Source organism: Meriones unguiculatus, chromosome 6 (genome assembly GCF_030254825.1).
Source record: "Meriones unguiculatus strain TT.TT164.6M chromosome 6, Bangor_MerUng_6.1, whole genome shotgun sequence".
NCBI classification, from domain to species: Eukaryota; Metazoa; Chordata; class Mammalia; order Rodentia; family Muridae; genus Meriones; species Meriones unguiculatus.
The window spans coordinates 43,931,211-43,957,918 of NC_083354.1; the positions used below are offsets into that span (position 1 = coordinate 43,931,211).

The following is a 26,708-nucleotide window of genomic DNA, read 5'->3' on the forward strand; positions in this document are numbered from 1 at the left end:
CGGCATAGTATTTGCATATAACCTATGCAGACTCTCATAAGTACTTTAAATCATCTCTAGATCAGTTTTAATACTTAGTACAATGTAACTGCTGTGCTAATAGCTCTTATACTGTTTTGTTTAGGGAATAATGATGAGAAAAAAATTTGTGTTCAGTACAGATGTAATTTAAAAAAAAAAATCTATTTTCCAATGTTGGTTTAAAGCACTGATGTGGAAATCCGCAGATCTGGAGGCCTGACTATATGGTTTATTATAAGACTCTGAAATGCAAGTGTTCCCAGCAAGAAAGAGCTGGTTAATGTGTAAGATACTGCGGAGTAGGGAAAGTAGGACAAGGACAGAGAAGCAATCATGAGCGCCGGCATTGCAGGCCTCCTCTGTAGAGTCGAGGCGGGCCTTTCTGCGGAGCAATAGAGCTAGAGGCCTATTGGGTGGATGGAGCGGTGTGCGGTACCACGTGGTGGTGATGGAGGCGACGGAGGAAACCTTTCTCCTCCGCCTCTTCAAGAAGCTTTGAGGTGCTCTTGGTGATCAGAGGCCTCCCTGGCCACAAAGAAAAATACAGGCTCAGTGTCCTGCAAGGCTGGGCTTGGGGGCTGGCAGGCAGGGCAGGTCAACTGAGCTAGGGAGGATGAAGCAAGTGTGGGAAGGAATCCCTTCGCAGTGTCGCAGTGTTGCTGTCTCTACGGCAAGACCCTCACTGGGACCGTCGGTCCTGCTCATTTCCAGCGGAGGTGAGCTCCAAGGAAGGCGAAAGGGCGGGCTCCAGGCTTGCTCAACGCCACGTCCTGCCTGTGGGTGTTATTATCCCGAGAAAGTCACAACGCTTTATACAGTTGGCTTTCGGGTGGAAACTATACACACACATTGGGAAACTGCAGAAAAGTGAAGGATTATCTTTTGACGCATTTTACTCTAGTCTGTACCCACGTGCACTTGTTCTTGCATAACCCCTATCATTTTTCACTGAATGTTGGGTAATGCATACTTTCTATCTTGATATATGGCTTTCTTGGTAAAATTGCATGGTGTAACATCTCTTGGGCAAGCAATTCTATGTATGGTCATTTGGGTCATATCTAATATTTATAAACAGCATTATATTGAATTTCTATAGAAATAGAACTTACTCAATCCATTTCTACAAAACAAATAATTACATGTTTTTGGCATTTATAGCCATATTGTTGGTGGGAGATCAACTGGACCCACCCGACTTAGAATACCCAGTCCAACACTCCTAACTGCCTACACGTTCGTCATTTAATTAAAAAAAAAAGATGCACCAAAGAGGGGTCTCATCATAGCTTCAATTTGTCTTTCTTTTGGTGGTTAAATAAGATGCTCATTTCCCCCATCTGTTCATTTACTGATTCTATTTCTCTCCATGGGAGCAGCTCCCAAAGAAGGATTCACATTGGTATCTTTCTCAGCAAGGTCTCTGAATGGCTCCCTCATCCCTGCCTCAACGGTCCTCACCTACAGGGCAGAAGGTGCCCTCTAGGACACCATTGGCTCTCTCTATAGCCACTTCCTGTGGGCCTCACAGAAACTTCAGGAAACACCTCTTAACTAATTTATTAGTCTAGTCCCCACTGACTGCTCAGAATTATTTAGTCTGTCTCCATCTACTGCTGTGTCCCCAAAGGAGATTCCGGGTTTTAGTTTGACTTGCTGTGCCTTCTTCTATGTACCTCTATTTCTTCCTCCCTCTCTATCTCGGTTTGTGAGACCCTCTTCCTAGAGTACTTCTACTTCCTCCTTGCCTGTGCCATGTCAAATATTCTCTGAGACATAGCTTTCTTGACTGACATTCTCTCAGTCAAGCTTTCTTGGATTTTCTTCCAGTCCACCTAGCCTCCAGCCTGCCTCGAAGTGTCTGAAGCATCTGCAGTAGATAAGAATCTAAAAAAAAAAAAAAGCCATCAGTACTGCAGTAAGTAATTTTTCTCTCCTTCCATTCAACTTCTGAATAAGTTGAAAAAGGAAGTCCAGTAGAGGTCAAAACATCTCTTATTATTATTATTATTTTGGTGATACAGGCTTTGTGGAGGAAGCAGCTTAGTGTGGAGCTAAATAGAGCTACAAACTGACCCCAGAATTCTTTTTCTATCCCTCCCCTAGTCTCAAGTGCTCTGAGGGGGCTGCTCAGATGCCATAGTCACGAGAGGCACATAGATGGAAAGGGACATCAGGAATGAGGTATTTGCTGCCCTTTCCATAGAGGATCCCTCAAGAAGAAATGCTAAATCTCATCGGCAGTTATGATCTTGTCACTTTGTGGATGTTACTGCCTCGGCTACGCATTGACCACCTTAAGGTCCAACGTATAGAAGCACTTCTTATCTACTCTGTGCTTTTAGTCAGGTGAAAAAGAGATTCACCTAGCAAGCACACCCACTCCAGCCAAATCTGAGATTCTGCTCTCTTTTGAGGGCCTCGTTTCTCTATTGATGACGGCCTAGTTATGCAAGCAGAACTCATGGGAATGGGTTAGGAAGCTTCCATGAGGGTGCAGGAAATGAGGACACTGTTGTCCTTGCGCTAGAATAGCAGGGACACCCAAATGAGAGGTGGCCTAACTCACAATTGTGTCAAGAGCTTCCTGAGCCTTTACTGGACTTTGTGGTGGATGACCAGTCAACAAAAGCATAGGGAAATGACATATTTTTCATTTGTCAGGGATTCATGGACAGAGCCAGGTTGCTGATTCTGCTGGTCCACTGCCTCCTCCTGCTGCTTTGTAGAGGAATCTGAGCCCTCACAGAGTCTGGAGCCCACCTGCTAATGCCTGGATTCCAGAGCTGTGGGTGCACACACATCATTGCACCATGTAGAGTTAGAAAAAGATCTCTCTAAAAATAACCACCGAGGAATATTTAATTTGATAGCAAGACTGTGACTAATCCATGAAACAGAGAGTCTGTGTGACAAGACACAGTACAATAATGGGGAGAAATTCATGTTTGACCTTTAAGCAAGTGCAAAATGAAACATATCTATGCCTCAGCAGCCGAGGACCCTGTGGCTGTAGGGAGAGTGACTATGAGCAGGGGATTTGATGGTCGTGGTGAACGGATGGCATTTATAGATCTCGAGGGTGTTGTTTCATGAAGATAGAATGGGGAAATCAATATTTTTGGTGTTAAATAGAGAGAGGAGGCTGGTGCTCATCTAAGTGCTGGCTGATAAAAGGTAGATGTGGACAGCCAGCTGAGCAGGAGTGATCAAACCAATTCTCTCAGCCTGGCTTGGCAGAAAGGCAGGTCCTACAAATTTGTGGAGACCCAGTGTTTCTGGGTCTAACATGGGGAGAGCAGCAAGATTCCAGTGAACTTTTACTCCATGCCATGCTCTTTGTTGAGAATTTTACAGGCATTATCTTATAGGCATCTCTTGTACTGAAAGCATTATAATCTTCGCTTGCTAGATGAAAATGGGTTCAGAGAGGTTCAATTACTTGCTTAGGGTCACACAGTATGAGAATGTCCAGGACTGAATAGGAGCCCAGTTCTGAGTCCAGAGCCTTAAGCTCTAATCTTTATTCCAATGTTACTTGAAATTTGTAGTAAGATTAGGAGTGGTCTGGAGTGAGTGGGGCTGGGGATGGGAGATCTGAGTGCAAGGCCATCCAATGATGAGTTCTCATAAAAAGTTTCAGAGGATCCTGGCATGGCGGGTTGGTAGAGCAGTATTACTTCTCTGATTGTTTTATAATTCATGACTGCATAATAAGTTCTGATCCATCGCCCTCAGTGTTAATTGTAGAGTAGGTTCCATTTCTTCAAGTTTCTCTTCCTCAGTGGCAACAACGTGGATACTGTTTCTGTTGCTCTCTGGGTCAGGACCTTGCATTTTCTAAGCACATATTCAAGGTCTGTTCTCGTGACTCTTTCAGGTTTTTTTTTTTTTTTTTTCACTCTCTATAGAATGTTTCTCAAGGAAAAAAAAATTCAGCAATGGTCCCTGATCGGATTCGGGCCCAGCTGTTTCCCAGCATGCTTAGTGCTCTTCTTTCCACTGCATGCGCAGAGTTGTAGGGAAACAAACAAACTGCTAAGTCTGCACTTGGAGCAGTGGGTCCCTGAACTCTTCTGTGGTTCTGGAGACTAGGCTGTGTCCTTCTGAGCCTGAGAAATGAGGGCTGGAGTCCGTACATGTAGGCTGTGTCGAGAAAAAAAGAGGGATTAGCTCAGGGAAGAGAGAGAGGCCTGGAGTGATTCTGGGTGAGGAGGGGCCCTAGTTTGATTTTTATATAGTTAGTCTTTATTTGGTGTTCAGAAAGTTGGGAAATGTGCAGAGATAAGCTCTGAGCCCAGTACTCAAGTGGACTCTTGCTAAATATACTCAAGATTTCTTCTAAAAGCTTTGTCTGCAGGCTGTGTCTTACTCATGTGTCTTAGCATGGCTTGTTAGGGCCTGACAATGTCTAAAGCACAATGTCACAAGACCCACCAGGGTCCCAAGACCTGGACCTACCTTTTACTGCAGACACCTCTCTTCCCACTCTCTGCTTATCTGCTTACATCCTAAGCACCTTCGGCAGCTTTTCTAGTACATCTACCTCCCCAAAGCTCTTTCTGTCTAGAATGCTTTCTTTATTTGGCTGATTCATCTGCTTCACTAGCCTCCAATTTAAGTATCATTTCCTCCAGGAAGTCTTCCCTGACTTGCAAACTAGGTCAGGCTCCCTGACTGGTCCTCCCTTCCTACATTAGTCTTGAGTCTCTGATTAGAGATTTGCTTATGTGGTAACTGGTTCATTTTTCTCTTTCCCATGATTAGATCATAAACCCTTTTATGAAGAAGACCATGAATATCTTCTGTCATGACCCTTGTCCATAATAAGTGAAGGAATGCTGCAAAAAAAAAAAAAAATCTCATATTCTATGTGGTAGGCATAGGAATAAGGCCTTAGTTCCCTTCTTGGTCCCAGTCCCACAGCAATCGAGATACTGGGCAAACAACAGCTTCGTCAAGGAAGCGGGCTTTGTTTTGCACTTCAGTGAGTTGGTGAATGCATTGCAATTGGTTGCTTTTTATGTGTAGAGAAATTACCTCTGTCCTGATTTGCAATATCTGTGCTATTTTGGGCTGTTTTTCTCTTTTGGGCCTATTTGTATTAGAGCAATAATTTCACCATTTGGCTACACAGAGGCTCAATTAATATTACAAATATGGTCCCATAAAATTCACTTCTTGACATTAGAATGTTTTGTTGCTAATTACTCTCCAAGGTTTTTAATTTCAATCGCCCCTTGGTGACTTAGTGTAGAAATTCAAGGGCAAAGTTATTTCCCCCAAGAGGAAGGAGAACTAAGCAATGCCAAGCTTCTATCTGTTTGCCCTTCCTTCTGGGGGTATCTCACTTTGTAACTTGTTTTTGCTCATTTCCTTAGTCAAAAAATAATAAGTAAATGGGAGCTTTATTGGAACAAAGATATAAAAGGAAAGCCTTCTTTTACTAATGTATTCAATTCAAAGGACATTTACTGAGTGTCTACTGTGTGTGATAGACATCCTCTGGGTTAGGCAATGAGGATGACAAAGAAGGACATCATGTTACTGTCTCCAAGGAGCTCAGTGCTGGGTGCTTCAGGTTCTCAAGCACATTTAGACACATCTTGGGCTGTTCCTCATGGTGGGACTAGATAGCCACAGCCCATCCAGAAACGCCCTATTCAATCTTCAGGGGCTGAAGTCAGAAGAACCTTGGTTTTTCCCTCATTTGAAGACGCTGCAAAAAAAAAAATCTGCATTTTAATAATATTTTGAATGGGTTGATTAAATAGGAACAGATGGTTAAAGTTTGTCATTTTAGGAAAAATAATGAAATATTGCACTGCTTAATCTGTTTCTCTTTCACACTCCTCCCTATTCCCTCCCCACTGCATAGAGAGTCATTGCAAAAACAACTTAAGGCAAAATGCTAATAATGCTTTTTTTTAGCCACTTCAGGTCTCCTTACCTGAAAGGACCCTAATGCGGGCAGCTATCTCTGTGTGCTGGGTTAGCCCTTTGTTCTTGGGCTGCCTCAGAGGCAGCTCCTTACAAGGTGTCAGTTTGGTGCGAGAGTGGCTACCTGAGGTGTTTGTCTTCACAAAGAAAACTAGCTCTGCAGGTGTTCTACCAACCAGAGGAGGCTCCCACCTGGAGGGTGCCAGCAAAGCAGAGGTTAATTGTGTGAGTCTCATTCTTTGCTCCTGGGCTTTGTGCAGGTAGAAGTTCCTCCTGGTCAAGGGAAGGCAGGGTGCTGCTTCTGTTTGCATTCTATTTAGATTTGCCTCTATGCCAGATGCATTTTTCTGAAGTTTTCTTACCATTCTGTTTAGACAGAGCATCATGTGAGATCAACTGCTGGGAGAGAAAAGTGAGTGCTGCTTTTTCACGCTCACCAGAAACTCTTGGGAGAATGAGCATCGTGTGCCACATACCCACAGCTTGCCGGCTTCAGTAGCGAAAGCCTCCAGAATGCTCCCGGATAAACATCATCTTTGTGGCCACACATTGTTTTATGAGCTGAGTCATCAGCCTGGCTGGCTCCTTAAATGCTGCTGTCTGAATCTCCAGGCAGAAGGGAACAAGAAGGCTTGAAGTGCAAGCTGACAGAACAGTAGAGGGTCAGCCTCATCTGCCAAAGCTGATGAGGGATCTGCCATTCCAGAGTTTGCTCATGGTAAAAGGATTATTGATCAACTGAGGAAATATGATACTTTTCTGCATTTCTTATACACTATTTAGGAAATCTGTTTCATTATAGTTACTTTTAATAGCCACTAGTATTAAGGGATTTCCTGATGAAAATTTGATTTCTTCCCCAGTCATCAAGTTGCAATTTATCATTTAAGGTAATGAGGCAAAACCAAAAGTGATGGTGACGTGACAGGACAAGCTGTCTGCAGACTTCTTTGTTTCTTAAATTGTTCTACCATGTTTGCCTTTTTATATAGCTGTTCAGTAAAATGTCTCACAATTAAAACTGATGTTCTTATAATAAGGACATTTATTCTGATTGGGAGATTTGTGATTTGCTAAAGCATCCCGGTTCTCTTTGTCATCCTAAGTTATTATGGCTTCCATAGAAATGCAGGTAGAGTATTCACCAGAGAGTATATGTGATATTCCTGTTAGGTGCCAGCCCCTGTTAGCCTCTGTGTGGGCTAAAATAAATGAAATCCTTGCCACTGAGGAATAAAATGGATGGCTGTCAATGTGCCAAGCAGACACATTCCATCTTTTAGAGCAAGGTGGAGGAGTAAATGCTACAGGGGAAAAAGGCCCTGATAGTAGAGAAAAACTTTGATGGAGGGCAGCTGGGGAGTCTTTCTGGAGAAGGTGTGAGGATGAGTTTCAAGCGGGAGAGGTTGTGGGCTATGGGCTATAGTTCACAAAAGCCCCATCAAATCAAGAAATGGTAGATATACATCCAGTGTTTGGAATTAGGACAGCTCTGGAGAGTTCTGGGAGAGCAGTTTTAGGTGGTAAGCTTAGAAATCAGATAGCGAGGGGCTGAGAACCAAATACATTACACTGACACAAAAGGACCTGGAACAGACAGTTCTGTTCTGAAGTCACACAGGAGAGAGGCGGAAGAATGAATGGTTGAGGAGTGGTGAGGTTACTGACAAGCTGGTCGTCCTAGGGTAGCAGGAGCCTGTGGAGCAGGGCAGGGTGAAAATGGGAGACAGGCTTCCAAAGGAGGAGCAAGAGCCCGGGTGTTGGCAGGAACACAAGGAAACTGGCTAAAGAGGACACAGAGGTCAGGAAGGATTCTGATTTTTCAGATGCAAGCTGGAAATCAGCTTATGGCTGAGAGGGTTGTGCGTTGAGGGTTATCAAGTGGACTGAGAGCCTGAGGAAAGGAAGGCTCAGACCAGATGCTATAGGGACAGAAGAGCAGGTGCTAGGGTCCTGCTGAGGTCTGATTCTCCACAATGTATGCTGTGTCCTTTCGCTCTATTTCAAGAAAACAACCTAAATTTAGTGCGAACAGCAAGAGTAAAGGAGTCCAGAATGTCCTTTCACTCCTCCTTGCTCCCACCCCCCACGTTCTCCTCTTACAGGTTGGAATTAATATTCTCTGACCTCTGAGCTGAGATGAGCAGCAATAGGGTGGATTTTCTTTGTTTGGAAATGGGAGTAAACTTTGGGAAAACTGGACCTTAGGCTCTGCAACTGTCATATGCACACCAGTCAAGGGGATAGAAGTAGAGGATGAAATAAGAGCTTCGTGGGTGTTTAGAAGACTTGTGTTGCTTGGACCCACCAGGTGGTCAGGGCCCTCTGGAGAGAGCTTTGTGGGAATGTGGTGCCATTATGTGGTATGCCCTCCATGGCTGACACTGTCCTGCGGGGTGGGGTGGTCTATGTTCCTGGAAGAGCTAGCTAAGTAAATAAGGGAATCTCTGTTGTTTTGCTTTGGTTCTTTGGATCCCTCTTTCCACTTTCAAAGTGTATCTGGTTATTGACAAATGCAATTGTTCACAGAGAAGACATTGTCTGGGCAGGAGTGGCAGCCTTCATTGGTGGAGGAAAGAGTTCATAGATCACGAGGTAGTGATGAGGACAGTCAGGACGCTTTGAAGAAGAAACCAACAAGATCTAGCAATTACTAAGATACTTTTGAATTAAAAAAATTTAAAAAGCAAGTTCTCTGTATGTAGCCCAGGTTGGTCTCAAACATAGGAGTCTTTTGCCTCACTTTTCAGTACTATAATTACAGGTGAGTGTCACCGTGGCAGTGGCACCAGAATATTCTTATTCTACCCTTGCTTGTCAGTTAGTGGCCATGCACTAAATGTTGAATTGTGTGGGGGCTCAGAGGCCAGAAAGATGACTTTAGCCTAAAGCTTGCCTACAAGCCAATACACTGAGAGTCCTATGGGAGAAAGATTAGAGCTGTTAGATACAAATGGATACCTGAAATCCCAGACAAAACAGGTAAGGGGGAGACTGGATAAATGGCGTTGGCACTAGGGTACTGCTTCTCCAGGGGACCTTTAAGGCTTCCTGGAATAGAGATGCTGAGGTGGGCTTTGAAGAACAGGGCACCCAAGAGTGATAGCGAGGCACGACACCAAGGTTTTGAACTTAGAGTGCTGGTGACAAGGCATGATTGGATACATGGTGGTTTTACATGTAGAGTCCCAAAGTTCCCCGTGTTGGCCGAGCAGTGACAGTAGGGATCCTAAGGTCATGTTGGTAGCCTTCAGAGCAATGGATTCTTAGGAGGGGAAGGGGGAAGAAAGTTCTACAAGGGAGCCTCAACTCAGGAGGGCTGGAGGCCCCACGGAGGCTGTGGCATAGATCTGGTGTAGACGACTAGACACAGTTCGGAGAGGAAAGGTTTCTTTGCTAGGAAGGCTGCTAAGCTTGCTCAGGCCCCACACTCTCAGCACAGCAGCCAATTCAACAAAAGGACCCAGGAGGTGTTAGGAGGCCTTGGCCTAGATAAGGCACCCTAGGAGGCCGGGAACCCGTGCACTTGGTTGCTCTGAGGCGATCCCACTCTGCCAGACCCTCCCATGGCAGTAGAGGACCTTTCAGAGGATGTGGCGGTCACAATGAGACGAGTTTAGTGACGATGGCTCCCTTTTTGCCGGTTCTCCCCTCTCCGACCAGAGGGCGATCGGCCATCTCCGTGCGCCTGGCGGGAGGCACCGTGCCCTTCCACACGCAGGACCGCGACCCCCCTCGGCGCTGGCCGCAGCCAAGGGCTCCGGGTGGGCGGAGGGACCCGGCCTCCGAGGCCGGGCTAGCCAATAGCCTCTCGCAGATTTCCCTCCGCTGGCCCGCAGCGGCATCTCGTGGATTCGCGCGCGGGCTCGGGCGGCGCGAGCCCGGGTCCTGCGAGCCCCCGCGCGCCGGGGAGCGGCGCATGCGCGGGCGTCCTGCGAGCCCGCTGAGGCGAGGCGAGCCGCGGCGGCGCCGGGGAAGCCAGCGGCGGAGCGGTGAGGGAGCGAGCGGCGGCGGCGCGGCGACGGACAGGGGCCGAGCCCTCGCCCGAGGAGGAGCCGGGGGCTGCCCGGCCGCCCGTGGAGCGTCGCGGGCAGGACCGGGCGTCCCGAGGTGGCGGCGGCATCCCGGACGGCCTGGGAGGGATGCGCCGCCTGCCGCCCCGCGCCGCCTGACCGCCCGCCCCCGCCTCGCCTCGCGGTGCGCCACAGCCGGGCCCGCGGCCGCCCCTGCGGGCCGTCCCCTCCGCGCCGTCGCCCAGCCGCCGCGCCCGGCCCGGCCATGTGGACCCCCACGGAGGAGGAGAAATACGGCGTAGGTAGGTGAGGCCGCGGCCCGGCGGCGGCGCGGGGGCCGGGGGGCACCTGCCCCAGCCCCGGGCCCCGCCTCGCCCGCTGCCCTGCCTCCTCCGCCCCTGCCCGCAGACGGTGCGGCCTCGGCGCGGGGCGCGCGCGGGGCGGGCGCGGGGCTGGGCCGGGCTCTGGGCGCGGGAGGGCGGCAGGGGGCGCTGGCGGGGCGGCCTCGGCAGGGGCGGCCCGCGGGAGGGGCCGCAAGGCTGGGGCAGTTGCGGGAGGCGTGTGGTGTGCGGCGCGCAGGACGGTTTATCCGGGAGGACGCGTTCCGAGACTCTTGCTTTCTCCAGCAGCCGGAAGCCTCGAGCTTAATGAGTTTCTGCACCAAAGTTGATGAGCCCGATGGCGGTTTATTTCCCGACTGGGATCTTACCAAAAAAAAAAAAAAAAAAAAAAAAAAAAAAAAAGATGCAGAAACGTTGACATCATTTTCTCAGTTCAAAGTGATGCAGATATTTTTTTGTCTTGCTTTAAGTATCAGAAATAGTTATCTTACTACCGTGGGGGAGTGTTTTAGACACACATCACTGTTGAAGTTTATTGTATTTTGTTGACATTTTTTTTTTTAAATCTGTTTTCAAATGAGAACGTTACTCCGTAGTTTTTCCTTAACTATTAGGTGAAACTCCGGAAGGCTTACGATTTCTTTTAACATTCCATTTCTTTAAAAAGAATATTCAGTTAAGGGACAGAGCGTTTTACTTTTACAATGTTAGTATTTCGTGGTCATTACACGACAGGAGTGCTCAGCCACTTTACATTATTGGAAATAACGTATCGGGTTTACTTAGAAATATCTAAAATGTTGAGTGTGCAGGGTTTTTCTTTCTTAGCTTGTGGATGGAAAAATCTAAGAAAATTTATAGGCAATATACTGCCTAAAGGCAGATTATTTCAATTATTGCAACAATTCTATCATTATTTTGTTCACAATTCATTACAAAGTAACTTTGTAAACTGCGGTGGTAACAATTGTTTCGTAATACCCTCGGGCAAGGTGTATAAAAAGAGTATTTATAACAGAGAAGCCCTCTCTCTTGTTCTGAAAAGTAACATTCCAAAGTTTGTAATTAGCTAATGCTACAATGGCACTGGTAAGAAAGGTTCCAAGTCCTAGAGTCTTTTGAAAAGGGATTAGGAAATGATGCGCACGCTGGAATTCACCCGCTGGGACCCCTTACCTTTTCTATTTAAAGCATTCCTTGAATACTACGTCGATACTGTGGAATGAGGAGGTGACGGTTTTTCTTCTGACTAGACTAACAAGCAGTTTACGTGAAAGTGGTCGGCTGTCCGGTGGTATTTGATGGATTTCTTTTCTTCAGGGGAGGACTCTCAAGTTGTAATAGTGGGGTTCAGAGTGCTGGCTTCTTTTAGCTGTTGCTTTGGGCAAATTACCTAAATCATTTTCTTAATGTGTAAATGAGGGCTCACGTTCACATATCTTGCAGGCTGTGAAAACTAAACAAGCACACGCTAAGTAGTTCGTAAATGTTAATCCCCCATTAGTACTGAGAGAGTGGTAACGCCGTGATAACACTGGGTGTGTTAGTTCTGAGACCCATAATTAAAGCCAATCAGAATAGGTAGATGTGACTCTTTTAAGTACTAGGATTTGATGTGTGTTGTACCAAAACAAAAGATGGAATGAGATTCTTGAATTCTTTGGATTGTGTGCTCAGCATTAGAAAAATTGTTATTCTCCGTGGAGGGCCCAGCTCTGGGTACAGGGCAGATCTTAAGTGCCTGTTATTCTCAAGACAGCTTCTTTGCAGCTGTCTGGTTCTGGTATAATTTTGATGCTTTTTCTTTTCTTTTCTTTTCTTTTTTTAAAGGCAAATGCTCACTATTTCTCTCACAGTTTTCTTCAACTGTCTTTTCCTATTATGGTCTAAACGTTTTTGTTTAAATTGCTTAAAACTCAGGCCATTTTCCCCCTCTAAACACGTTAGGGGCTGTACTTCTAGGTGTTTTCCTAAATTCTAATTCAATCTGTAAGATATCTTCAATGTCGTACTTAATAATGAGAAAACATGTCAATTAAAATGATTTCCCATTTGTTCCATTGTTTAATTGCTTTAAGGACTATTGTTTCAATAAAAAATATTTTGAGTTCAGCTTTGATTTTTTACAATTAAACGTTTATTTATTTATTGCCTTAGCCCACTGAGCCATCTAACTGGCCCCAGCTTTGCATTTTGTGATGAAGTTGGAACACAGATTTTTGTTTCTGTTTAGCAATTTATAGTCCTACATTTAGGAGGAAAACATACTTTCCATCAATCTGGAGAACTGTGAGAAGGAATTCCCAATGGTGGTGAGGGAAGGAGTCCCTGTTGCAAAGTCTCCCTCCTCTGCCCTGTAAGCAGTTGTTCCATTGTGTTTTGACATGTGTAAGGCTTTTGAAATCTAGTAGTAAACAACTTTTTTTTTTTTTCCTGAGACAGTTTCTCACTATGTAGCCCCTGGCTGTCCTGGTACTCACAGAGCTCCACCTGTTTCAGCCTCCTGAATACTGGAATTAAGGGCATGTGTCAATAAGCCCAAAATGAACTTCTTTCTGCCCTTTAAACTTTATGTTTACAGTGAAGGAGCTCTGTACAGGTTACAACATTTCTGAATTATTATTATTTTTCACTTAAGACTGTCATACCCGAACTCCCTTTTGTTACAGTATTCTGTGATTGGCTTGAGAAGGTGGGAAGGGCACTGCCCTTTTGTAAAGATGAATGATGTTCCTCCAGGTTGCTCGAGGAACCCAATTGTGTCGCCATATGTAGATCCCAGAGTTGTCTTAATATGGTCTCTATTATAAGATGAATAAAAGGATCTCAGAGTTTGCTTTTCTTTCCTTCCTGCCTTTCTTTGGTCATTCAACAGTTATGCATAGTCCTTTTAAATTTTTTTTTTTTGGCAGAGGTATTTTATGCCATACTTGATTGCTTTTGTTCTTTGCTAATATTAGGAGATTCTTTGTGAATTTTTTTTTTCTCTGTGACTTTGAAACAAGGTTTTACTCTATGGTTCAGTCTGGCCTGAAAGCATGATTCTTTGGAAACTTTTCTGTGTACATATTTATTTCTTAGGTTGTCTTTCCAAGGAACGTCCTGCTCTACAGTGCATTAAATAAGAAAACACTTGTCCTTTATACTGATTGTGCCCAAATACCAAACAGGGAACCAAAACTAAAAACAACACTTTTCTCACCCTCTATTAACACAAACAAGAAATGTCCCCAACACATAAAAATGTAAGTAAATTCATTTATTCAATAGATGATCAGCAAAAGTGTGAGTGTGTATTAATTATTTTGATATTCTAGATGTGTGTGCTGGTTAGTTTTCGTCAACTTGACAAAATCCTCTGGGAAGAGGGAATCTCAGTTGAGGAGTTACCTATATCATACTGGCCTTTCGTAAGCCTTTTGGGGTATTTTTCTTGATTAATGATTGATATTGGAGGACCTGGCTTACTGTAGGTAGTACCACCTGTGAAGAGGTGGCCTGGGCTTTATAAGAAAACAGGCTGAGCAAGCTACAGGGAGCAAGCCTGTAAGCAGAATTTCTCTGTGATCTCTGCTTCATTTTCTGCTGTGGCTTCCTCTGATGAGGAACTGAAATCTGTAAGCCAAATTACTGTAATACGAAACTGTAATCTGAAAGCCAAACCCTTTCCTCCCTAAATTGCTTTCAGTCATGATCTTTAGCTCAGCAATAGAAAACCTAACAAAGAGAAGGTGAAAACTGCCTCAAAAAAGCCACCTTGTTCCTACCACTGCTGTCGTTAGGTTAGAAACAAACAAACAAACAAACAACAAAAATCTCACATGGATATGCCAGGCTGGCACTCTGCCAATGAGCTGCCCTATGGTAAACTTTTTAATAATTCAGAACATTGATTCTTGTTGTTTGCTATTTTTCAGTTCTTTTACTATGACATATTTCCCTCATTACCCTCCAGAATACTTAACGTGTAGTTTTGCAGTGCTATATTTATTTTCTCCTAATTACATTTTTTCTTTAATTTCCTATACCTTGGTTTTCTCAAGACCAGGGTATGTGTATACAGTCTTTTATTTTTATTTAAATAAATCACTAAGTTTAACAGAAATTTAACTTCTAAGGGTCTGTGGTAGAGCCTGGTGTGGTTCATACCTCCTTGAATTGAGGAGACTCAAGGATCAGGAGTTTGAGGAGAGAGAGAGGCAAGGGAATGAGGGAAGACAGAAAAACAGGATGAAAGAAGGAAAGAAAGGGGATAAAAAGATCTGTAGTACAGAGGAGTCTGAGGTGGAGTGGGAGAAAGAACCATCCATCATTGTTCACAATACTTGAGTAAATCCACTGGTCACTAGACTAGCCTGAAGACAGTGGCTTTTTTTTTTTTTTTTTTTTAAAAAGAGTTTCTCTGTGTAGCCTTGGCTGTCCTGGACATGCCATGTAGACCAGGCTGGGCTTGCCTTGTAGACCAGGGTGGCCACAAAGATCTGCCTGCCACTGCCTCCCTGAGTACTGGGATTAAAGGTGAGGGCCACCACGCCTAGCTGACAGTGTCTTTTTTAGTTATTTTATGGCCCATCAGTCCCAGCAATGAAGGCCAGTTTTTGAAGCCTCTGAAAGAGAACCAATTCTTCTTTTTGAGGCCAAAAGAGGAATAGATGTCACATCTCTAGAACTTTATAGTGTTCTGAAAAACAAGGGTATAGTCTGCATTTTATAATCATAGGTTTAGTGTTTGTAGGGAGTGTTAACATTTAAGATTTTACTTGAGCATTATGACAAGAGTAAAATAACAGATCTAAGCTACATGGCTAATAAGTCCTGAATCGAAATTAGCATTTTTTTAATTATTTATTTATTACGTATACAGTGTTCTGCCTGCATGTGTGCCATTGTACCAGCAGCAGGCAGCAGATCTCATTATAGATGGCTGTGAGCCACCATGTGGTTGCTGGGAATTGAACTCAGGACCTTTGGTAGAACAACCATCTCTCCAGCCCCTGAATTGAAATTTGAACCCAAGATTTCAGAATTCTAAGCCACAGAGTCTTCTCTTTCACAAGAATTTATTATTATTATTATTATTATTATTATTATTGTGTGTCTGTTTATGTGTATGTGTGTGTTAAATATGGGTCTGAGTGTTGACAGATGAGGTCCCATGGTGGTAGGAGAAGCTTTTGGGATTTGGTTCTTTCCTTCCACTGTGGGTTCCAGGGATCAAACTCAGCTTGTTAGGCTTGGGCAACAAGTGCTGTTTTATCTAAGTTACCCTGCCAGCTTTACAGCTTCTTTTATTACACCCTTTGCCCTTGAATACAGCTTGTCAGTACTGTATGTCTAGTTTGAAAGTTGAGACAAAGTCTAGAGCAGTGGTTCTCAACCTTTCTAAGGCTGTGACCCTTTAATACAGTTCCTCATGTTGTGATGACCTTCAACCATAAAACTAATTTTGTTGCTATTTTGCTAACTGTAATTTTGCTACTGTTATGGGTTGTAATGTACCTGTGTTTTCTCATGGTCTTAAGAGATCCTGGGAAAGAGTTGTTAGGCCCCCAAAGGAGTCAAGATCCACAGGTTAAGAACCACTGGTCTAGAGTTTTCATTTTAAACTAGGTAAACGAATATCACGTAAGTGGACATTAGCCATAAAGTACAGGATAATCATACTATAATCCACAGACCCAAAGAAACAAGGAGGGTCCAAGGGAGGACCCTCACTCAGAAGGGGAGTTAAACTAGGCATTGAAGGTGGATGGAGGGAAGGAACTGGGTAAGGGAGGGGATGAGGAGGGGAGCATGGTGGGGATTAGGAATAAGGAGCTTGGGGGAGAGAGGGTCAGGTGAAAAATAGAAATTCGAGGTGGGAGGACATGTCTGGGGCATGCCAGAGACCTGGGAAAGGGGAGGCCCCAGGAAATCTATGGGTGCCACCGTAGCCGAGACTCCTAGCAGTGGGATATATGGAGCCTGAAGTGGCCACTTCCTGTAGCCAGAAAGGCTTTTAGTGGAGAGATAAGGACACCAACCCACCAGCAAAAGCCTTTGACCAAAATTTTGTCCTGCTGACAAGATGTGCAGGGACAAAGATGGAGCAAAGATTGAGGGAATGGCCACTATGTTCAGCCTATTGTTCTTTTTTAGAAAGACACTTAGGACAGAGGAAAGAACTTTAATTGAGTGGCTTTTTTAAGCCAAAAGGAGTTGTCCTAACCTCTTATTCTCTAAAACAAACAGGGAATCATCATTAAAAAGTCTGTGTTTATGTGTTTTACATGTGTATAAGGGGATTGACCCTTAGGTGTCTATCTCAACTGCTTTCAACCTTATTTTTTTGAGACAGAGTCCCTTGTTGAACTTGGAACTCAAGGATTTAGCTAGATTGGCTAACTGGCCAGAGAGTGTCCAGAGAGCTCCCTGTTGCCATCCCCACCCCAGCATTGGTGTTACAGACGTGTGCTACAGTGCCTGGCTTTTACATGGGTGCTTAGGATCTGAACTCATGTTCCCAGGCTTGTGCAGCAAACATTTACTGATTGAGCCTCCCCACTTCCCTTTTATCTTGCTGTATTGTCCAGGTTAGTCTCTAACTTCTGGGCTCCCACCTCAGTTTCCGCAGTAGTTGGGCAACAGGTGCGCATGAGCTACCATAGTCATCTTCACGATTTAGTAGAAAATCTAGCATATAGCACATTCAGTAGATTTCAGATTTACAGATCATTTTATCTTGCAGCATTATACTATACTTTAGAAGCATTAGAGTACATTGTACACATGGCAATATTTTCAGTGTAACATGAAACTTTTATTTATATATACATATTTTTGTGCCTACCAAGTGTGTTTTAGTGTTCACAGAGGTCAGAAGAGGGTGTCAGATCCTCTAGAGTTGGAGTTCCAGGCAGTTGTGAGCTGCTGGACATTGGTGTGGAAATACGAACTCAGGTCCTCTGGAAGAATAGTCTCTTAACCCCTGAGCCATCTTTCTAGCTCCAGGTGTAACATATCCTAAAGCATGACAGTCTGAAAAGAATGGCCATTGAGGTTGTTAAGTACCAGATATTCATACTTGGTGTTTGCATTGGTGATGAATGTTAACTTTTAATAGCTTTTGGACTTTATATCCTTATTTTTGATAATATGTTTAAAATTAGCCAGGTGTGTTGGTGCATGCCTTTAATACCAGCATGCAGGGAGGCGGAGGCAGGCAGATTGCTGTGAGTTTGAGGCCAGGGATGCCACAAGAGAGTATCAGATCTTTTGGAACTGGAATTACCAATGAATGTGAGGTGTCATGTGATAGCAGCTAGTACTCTTAACCACTGGGCTATCTCTCCAGCCTCACTAGTTCAGTTTTTGGCCTGTAAGAGATTTTTTAAAAAAGGTTTATTTATTATGTATACAATGTTCTGCCTACATGTATGCCTGCATGCTAGATGGTTGTGAGCCACCATGTGGTTGCTGGGAACTGAACTCAAGACCTATGGAAGAGCAGCCAGTGCTTGTAACCTCTGAGCCATCTCTTCAGCCCCCCTTTAAGAGATCTTAGAAAAAATACAACACAGGGTTCTGTAATTTGATCCCTAGGAAGGAGCCACATGGTAAAAGGAAAGAACTAGCTCCTGCAATCAAGTTTTCTCTGACTTTCACGCACATGCCGTGACACACACGTGCCCAGACACAGGTACACATCTGCACAGAATAAATAAGAATGTAATAAAAATTTCAAAAGTATTGGTGGCAATTTACTAGTTTTTGTAACTCATGGTTAAAACAAGCAAACCAGCAAGAGATTGTACTTTGTAGTACAAACCAGAAGAGATTGTGCTACAGTTGTATCAGTGTTCTTGGAAGAGCTCAGTGCTTAAAGTATGTATTCTCAGTTTGTACATAATCTCAAATGTTCTTGTTGTTAGAAAAAAATGGTATTGGGCTAAATATCATTTATTATTAACCCTGTAATTATTATGGCAGTATTATTTAACCCGCTGTCACAATCAATAAGACACAGACACCTGTTAGATTTTATAATTGTCTTATTTACCTTGGGCTGGACAAATATTTCACCTATGCTGTCTCAGTAAGCTTACCATCCACCTCCCAGCCTCTATCCAGTGCCATCTGCCTTCACCATACTTACCTGGGCTACCTTCCATTCATAATCTTATAAATATGTGCTTGTATTCTTCATCTGGGCCTTTTGTTATTGGAGTGCTTCCTCCTGGCCCACGTGGTTCCTTCTCCATGAGTGTCCTTCTCCCTCCTCTCTTCCCATCTGTTTTTTTCCTTCCCATAGTTCTCCTGTCCTCAAAGCCTGGGAACCTTAGCCACATCTACCTTCTTTCAGCCTGTTCAGGTACAGGCCTTTTTTATTAACCAATCAGGAATAATGTCTTAGGCAGGTCTACACAACAAGGATAGGGCATCAAAATACGAGCATCAGCTAACCCCCAACAATTCCCCTTTTCTGTCTAAATAAAAAGGCCATATTCTTTATATAGTAAGAATGATTATGGAATACCTATAAAGGCCAATAGGTAAGACTTATATATATAATGTCCAGTCTAAATGTATTTGGCAGTCTTGAAGAAAATATCCTATCCATGAGGGTCTAAAATTTTGTACCAAAGTTATTTATTATAGTTTGTATCTATCAACCTAAAAACATCTATCTAGACCTAAAACATCTTTTTAATTTCTAAGCAACTAAGCTAATTATAAAACTATGGCTATCTAGTCATCAGAGACTTGAGAAGGAATAAAATTAATTACTTGAATAAATAGGAAGTGCATACTAGCAGCTTCCAAAAAATAAAAATCAGAGACAGTTTGTTGCATGAACAGCCACCCAAAACTCTTTATAGAGTTGGAACATCATCTTCAGTTATTTGGCCCAGTACCTTTGACAGACATATATGTGAAGCAGGAACTATTTAGGACTTGCTTACCTTGTCTTGGCAAAGGTTGGCAGTTGACTTGTCCTGGATTAAACTTGCCCATTTTAGGCAGATTATGTCTGTCATAAATCGAGGGCATTTCCCTTGCCTAGGTGGCTGGTTTGCCACATTTGAAGACATCTCCATATGGAGGTTCTTCAATGCTCATCATCTTTTTTAAGGTAGGCTGGGTGCTGCCAGGAGATGACATATCTCATTGTCAAAGAATCCTTAAAATAATAAAACATTTTGAAATGCCATATTCTGTAGATCTCTGAGTTTTTGAAGACTTATCTATTTATCCTTATGTAATCTATCTATCTATAGAATCATATCTATCTGTTAAGCCTAGGATTTATATTCCTGTGATAAATTAGACTAGTATCTGGCTTGACCATGAGTTGATTAGCTAACAGTGTGTATTACTTAATTATCCTAAACAGCTTGTAAGAGCAGTTTAAATACACACACAGACACACACACACACGTGTCAAGGATAACCTTGAATTCTATACCTATGTAACAAAATGACCTTATTTGAGAATAATAATTAAAGCTTTAAGTTGAGGAGTAGATTCAGTAATCTACCCTTTGTCTTATTATTTCTATATACCCCTTCCTCCTTACCTAAGAAAGAAAGGTAGAGAAAAGAAAAAAGAAAAGAGAAATCCCTGAGTCTAACCTAATTTTATCTCTGAATAAGACCATTAGTAACATATAACCATCTCCCAATGAAAATAAAGATTCATAGCCCCAGAAAACAACCAAAAAGCTACCCAACCTCCCTTAAGGGAAATGTGTTAATTTCAAGATTTGCTTCTTGCTGATTTTTGGGGTAAAGGAATCCTGTTTGGGGGCCCAAGGAAATTGGGAAAAGTGGTTAAGTAGCTAGCATTAACATTTATGTTCCAGTCTCTAAATGTTGAGAAATTTCAGGCTTAATAGAAGTCCTGTTTGGAACAGTCTGAAATACTTGACCAGTTGAGATTGGCAGGTTTTTTCAAAGCTTTCTTGGGAGCAGCATCTGATGAGGAACAGCATCTGATGTGGTTGAAGCTGGAAAGCTGGACCACGCAGGATGCTAGAACAGATGTGCCAGCATCTCAGCATGCTGGAGGTTTGATCCAGCGTCACCAGTGTCCAGGTCTTTTGTTCTGAAAACATATAATTTCTCACAAGCATTATACAGTCCTAAAATTATAAATGTATGAGATGTGATGTACAGCATGCACAGATCAGTTAAGGATGGTTTTCTCCTCTTTGTATGAGCAAAAGAAAGGCATTTTTCCATAATCCAGTCTGGGTTGTAGACCAAACTAGAAACCAATTTTATCTAAGCCATTTAAAAGAATGGTATGTTAAATTTTGCGGAGGTCTCCCCCTGTCATATCTGATCCTTATTATTTTGGGTGGAGTCCAAAGCTTTTTTTCCTTTTCCTGTTACCATAAACATAAAGCTTCCCTTCTAACATAGTATAGTCTCTGTCCTCCGGTATGAAGTTGTTGTAAGTATAGAATGATCCAATTTACTAGCTCATTTTTTTATTTAGGTTTGTAACATTTTGATTTTTCCCCAAAGGGGATAAATAATGCTATTATTGAATATATAAACATCTTTATGTTGCTAAATTAGAACAAGATTGTAAGGAGTTAAAATATACTATTTTTATAGTGATATAATTTTTATGGAGACAGGGTTTTTCTTTGTAGCCCTGGCTCTGCCTCTTTCCCGAGCAGTGGGGTTAAAAGCATTAATGAATTATTTTGTGTTAGTTAGAGTTCCTATTATTTTCTGTGAACTGTAGGCTGTTCTGAGCATTAATTAATTATTTTGTGCTATTTATTTAGCACTGATTAAATTACCTTTCAGTTTCTGTGGAAGTTCCACACTAGAAAACTGTTAGGTTACTCAGAATATAAATTATTTATTTTGTGTTAGTCTGAGTTCCTTGCATTTGATTTCCCATGTGGACCCAAACAAGGCTGTCTCCTGGATGTTCCCAGGTGCCACTCTGTGAGCTGATGGGGATTGTTCCTGCCTGCTCATCAGAAATCCTCCCTCTGTGGTAATTGCCTTTCGGTTTGGTAGGTTTGTTAGGAACTTGAAGGCAGCAGCTGCTTCCGTGGTATCTGAGGCAGCACGTGCACTAAGCCGGCCTGCGTGCAACCATGGAAGGGTTGAGGAACAAACCATCTTTGCTGAGGAGTCATTCCTTCCCCTCTTTTTTAATAGTTTGAAAATGGCTTATGTTTCCCCATGGTGGCAGCCAGCTATGATTTGTTAAGTCTGCTCCATTTGTCTCCTGTCTGTCTGCAGTAAGCTGTCTTTTGTTTGTGGGCCTGTTTAAGAGTTTCTCTTAAAAAGTCATGTAGGAGACAGTTTTTGACCGGGGAGTTTTTAGAATTTAAGCTTGGGTTGTCTTCCTGGGAGTTTATTCCTCCTGCCAAACTATGATAAAGTATGAGTTAAAGGCTATGGATACATAAAATTAGTTGGGTGCCATTTGTTGTTGTATATTAAAATTGGTATAGGGCTAATAATAAACATTATGTAGCCAATTTTAATATATAACAACATGTTCTTTTAAAATATTTATTTGATCACATTTTATATGGCTTATCAGTACAACTTCTCAAATATTTTTGAAGCTTAAGTTTGTGATTATACACATCTTTCCTTGATCATTTATCTATACAGTTAAGACTTTATTATCCAAGTGTCTTGTCTTTTTGCAGGTAATAAAAAAATTAAAAAGTCAATATTTAACTGATAAGAACAGATACTGCACTTGATCTTAGCTAAAAGGCAGGAGGGAGGGTGGGATTGGGAGGGAATGAAGGAGAGGGCTATAGCTGGGATACAAAGTAAATAACCTGTGATTAATATTAAAAAATAAAAATCAAAAAAGGAGTATGTCATACTATTAAGGCAAATGAAAAAAAGTCAATATTTAATTTTCAACAAACACCAGAGAGAGGTATTTAGTTTATAAAATTTGATTTTTTTGCTGTGTTACATTTGAATGCAAATTATCTGGATGACAATTTCTTGACAGTGCTAACTATTCTGCCACCTTTGTGAACCTAATAGTGCTTGGGGTTAGGGCAGGTTTTAGATTATGGTCTGTGCAAGATGTTTTAACCTGGAAGAAAGATGTGTTTGAGAAGATTGTGTGGATCTACTTTTAGTTACGGGGCATATGAAAGAAATGTTAGTATTTGAAAGAGGTTAGTCCTATTTTCATCTTCCTACATAGGAGGAAATGTAATGCTAAAATTTTCTTTTTAAATTCCAAAATTGCTTTAGTTTGGACTTGGAATGCCCCTGTTTCCAGGGCCTGTGTGTTAACGATAGCCCCTGGCTTGGGCTATTGGGAAATGGTAGCTGCAAGGCTTTGTGAGTAGTCCTCCGGCTATTGGTGGTGTGTCCTTGAAAAAAATAGTGAGAACTTAGCTACTGCTTCATTTCTTCCTGGCTTGAGTAATCTGCTGTGCTGTGTGTTCCTGATTCCTGAGAGCACTAGTTTCATCTACCCAGTCATGGGCTGAATATTGTAAGATTGTGAGCTAAAATAAAACTTTTCTGTTTGTGAATTTCACATCATGCACCCCAGTCGCACTCATTTCCCTGTTTTTCCATCTTCGGATCTCCACTCTTGCAGCCTTCTTCCCTCCCCCCCAAAACAAAACAAAACAAAACAAAATCTTTCCTTGGAAGCTGTGGTGTGTCACACAGTGTATCCTTTTGCCCAAACAGCTTTACTTGAAAATGTTCTTTTCAATGAGTCATTGGTCTGGTTCCAGGCCTTTGGCTTCTGCTACAGTACTGGATCATTCCTAGGACTCCTCTTGGATATTCTGTTGTTAGCCTGTGTCATAGAGATCCTGAAGCTTTGGTTCTGCAGGACCAATCTCTTCATGAGCTCTAGCAGTTCATAGATGGGGTAGATGCTGTGATTGGTCAAGTCAAAGCCCAGGATCTGGGCCCCTGGGGGAGCTGAGTTGGTTGGCCTTCCTGTTCGCCTGGGCCTGTGCCGCCAGAGCCAGGTCTCCAGCACTGCCCTGGAGGGACAGGGCCAGTTCAGCCTAGTGCCACATCTGCTGAGGGATGGGGCCAGCTCTTCCTCTCCTGTGTCCTGGGGGCTGGCCAGCTCTGTGGCGTGGAGTGGGGGTGACAAGGGGCACAGCCACCCTCCTACACCACCCTGGCGGGGGATAGGGCCGCTCTCCTGCCTGTCTCAGGTGGTGAGCGGCAGGGCCGCCTCTCCTGTGGCCACAGCCTTAGGGCTGGGGGTTGGTGTTAACATGGGCCATGCACATCAACAGGTGGGCTGGACTTCCCCGTGCCATCAGCTGGCAGTGCAGGTGACTCACATCAGGCCTTTTTTTTTTTTTTAATTTAAATTTTTTATTTCCCCCCACTCTTCTGTCTTTAGTTCCATTTCTCTTCATAGTACACAAACCATCCCGGGGCAGGGGCCTCTGGGTGTCTTCCACCCTACCTGCACCTACAAGCTAATTTATCTCAGGTGTTTGTTGACTATAATACACCTATGTTCTTGGTGTACTCCTATTCAGAAACATGTTAATTTTTCAGAAATTTCAACAAAGACCTTTTTGCTTTGCTCAGGGTATAAATATGACCAAGATTCTATGACTACTTTTTTCTACTTGGGGAATGCCAACTGAAAGAGCTCAAATGTTATCTCTTTGGTGCCTTTTCACAGCTCTGCCTGATGTAAGTGCTGCTTCTGATAAATCCCTTACTCCTTTATAATATGCTTAATTGCATTTCTTTGCCCTAGACTTAGCTTTTGGTCAAGGAATGTTCTTCATGTTTGTGTCATCAGGATCTAGCATATATTCCATTAGGAGTCTGAACTGGTAAAGAGTTTATTTATTTTTTTTAACCTTGAGGCTGTTTTAAAAGGCAGGCAGTGAGTCTAATATATGGTTATTAGGCACATGACATTGTGAGTATATATTTGTGCTTGACCCTTTTCTTTCCTGAGCCTGTTAGGGATTTATTGCTTAGCACTGAGTTCAAATGACTGATTTTGGGTGGGAGCCTGAGCAATTCATTTCACCTTGAATTGAAGTTATCACAACAGTGACTAGGAAATCTTACATCAGTTAATTGCAATGTAATTTAACTTTTCCCCATTACCTTTTGTTCAGCATCTTTAGGGAATTCTGTGTTTTGAATTAGTGATTTTTCCACCCTTAAAAGCACAATGAAGAGATTTTGTCTATTTTGGTTGAAGTTTCTCCAGAATGTAATGTATTTCAGTCTTCTCTATAGTGTGAGTTTAGTATGGTGAATTCATTTGATGTTTATTTATCTGTATGCATTTTTCTGATTATGTAAGATAAATTGTTCATTCTCCTCCTGCCTGGGGACTGCTTCCCAGTAGCCCACAGAGTCAGGAGAGGCAGGAGACAAGAAGTATGCCTGGAATGGCCTGAACACACCCTGGGAATGGCTGATGGCTAGTTTAGCTTGAATTCCAAGAACAAAGGTTATAGACACCTAGGGGAGTGGGTGGGAGGGGCTCCAAGAACAGGTGTACATAATTGGTTGGAACTAGGCACTTTAGGGATGCTTGATTTGCATTATGCAGCATGCTCCTATCATAAGAATGCTGTGTCCTTACCTAATTAACATATAGGCACAGGGAGGGGAGAGCTGGCAGGGAGCTGTGACAGAGGTCATATATCAAGTGTGGGTAGGGGAATCTGTGTCTAAAGACGTTCTCCAGATGAAGTCAGGCAGAGAGTAGGGGACCCCATTAAGGGGAAGTAGTTCTGTCCTTAGTGCTGAGCTCAGAATGGCTGTCTGGTCCAGGCAAGAACTGCAACCTCCACCAGCAGGTACCTCCAACAATGCATATTGATTATAGAAATATCAGTAGATATGAAAAAAAAAACAAGAAATTTAAAGAAATTAAACATGATTTTTTAGAGATGTAATTCTTGCTAACGTATTGACATGTCTTACTAGTCTTTTTTTTTTTCTGCAGAGGCATTTAAAATAACATTAGGACCATAGTGTTTTACACACACACACACACACACACACACACACTTGAAGTCAAAGGACAACTTGTGGAGTTAGTCTTCCTTCCACCGTGATCTCTTGCTTAGTCAGTCTCTCCTTTGAGGAGGTCTGTAGCCTGGCTGGGATTATACAGACCTCCATGCCCAGCTTCTTAAATGTGTTCTGTGTATCCAAACTCAGGTCCTTGTGCTTGAATGGCAGGCACTTTACCAGCTGAATTTTCTCCCTGGCCCTTAGTTTCCTTCTTGACTTCTTTAATAAGTCATTCCTCATTTAATAGTGTGTTATTTAATCTCTATGAGGTTGTGAATGTTCTGTTTCTGTTGCTTTTGATTCTAGTTTTATTCCATGTGGTCAGATAGAATACAAGAAAGTTTTTTGTTTTTTACTTTTTGGTGTTTGTTAAGATTTGCTTTGTATGGTCTATTTTAGAGAAAGTTCTGTGGGATGATAGAAAGCTTCTGAGATACCTGTTTTTGACCTGTGATGTCACTAAACTCAGATATTTGTTTTTATCAGGCTGACCTGACTATAGACTTAGAATGCCTTATTAACATCAATCACTATTATTGTGTTGGGATTAATCTGTGACCTTACATCTAGTAGTAGTTGTTCTATGAAATTGGGTGCATAAGTATTCATAGTATATGTCTAAAATTGTAATGTCCTCTTGATAGATCATTCTCTGAATTAGTATAAAGTGATCTTTTTAAGAAAATCTCTAATTTGAAATCTATCTTGTCAGATACTAGAATTGCTATACCTGCTTACTTTGTAGTGCTATTAGTTTTTTTTTTCACCCCTTTACCCCCCCCCTCCAAGGCTATGTTTGGCTTTCCCAGTGAGGTATATTTCTTGCAGACAATACTTAAATGGATCTTAGTTTGTCGGTTGGTTTATAAAATTTTTTTCTCACTATGTAGTCCTGGAACTCCTGTGTAGATCAGGTTGGTCGCGAAGTCAAGAGGTTCACTTTCTTTTCCCTCTCAAGTTTACGAAATAAAGGGTGTGTCCCTGTGCCCAGTGGAAATTGATTTTTAAAGTCCATCCTGTTTGTACCTTTTGGGTGAGGAATTAGAATGTTAGCATTTGGGGTTTTTATTAAAAGGTATACATTTATTTCTCTCATTTTGTTGTTTTAGTACTATTTACGGCTTTCCCTATCTTCATTGCCTTATTTAGACTCTAGTGCATCCTTTCCACCCCACAGTCTCATGAATGTGTTCATTTTTCTCTTTTGTGTATAAGATTTATTCAGGTATCTTCTGTAGTGTTAGCTCAGTTGTTATGAATTTCTTTTTTAGTTTGTAATTATTATGGAAAAGTTTTTCTTTCTTTTCAGTGATAGAGAATAGCTTCACTGGATATAGTAATCTGGGTTGACAGTTATTGTCGGTCATTCAGA

At 42.6% G+C, this 26,708-nt stretch overlaps 1 protein-coding gene across 9 annotated transcripts in view; it reads left to right on the forward strand.

The window, feature by feature from the left end:
• The first annotated feature begins 9,853 nt into the window (after positions 1-9,853).
• Dock3 (dedicator of cytokinesis 3) overlaps positions 9,854-26,708 on the forward strand; it is a 309,055-nt gene continuing 292,200 nt past the window's right edge. For 6 of the 9 annotated variants that reach the window (XM_060385335.1, XM_060385336.1, XM_060385337.1 and 3 more), the window contains exon 1: positions 9,967-10,276. In XM_060385335.1, the coding sequence (XP_060241318.1) occupies positions 10,240-10,276 (37 nt within the window). In that variant the 5' untranslated portion in view covers positions 9,967-10,239. Of the gene's footprint in view, positions 10,277-26,708 lie in introns of all 9 variants that reach the window. The other 3 variants (XM_060385339.1, XM_060385340.1, XM_060385341.1) reach the window with 2 other exon arrangements.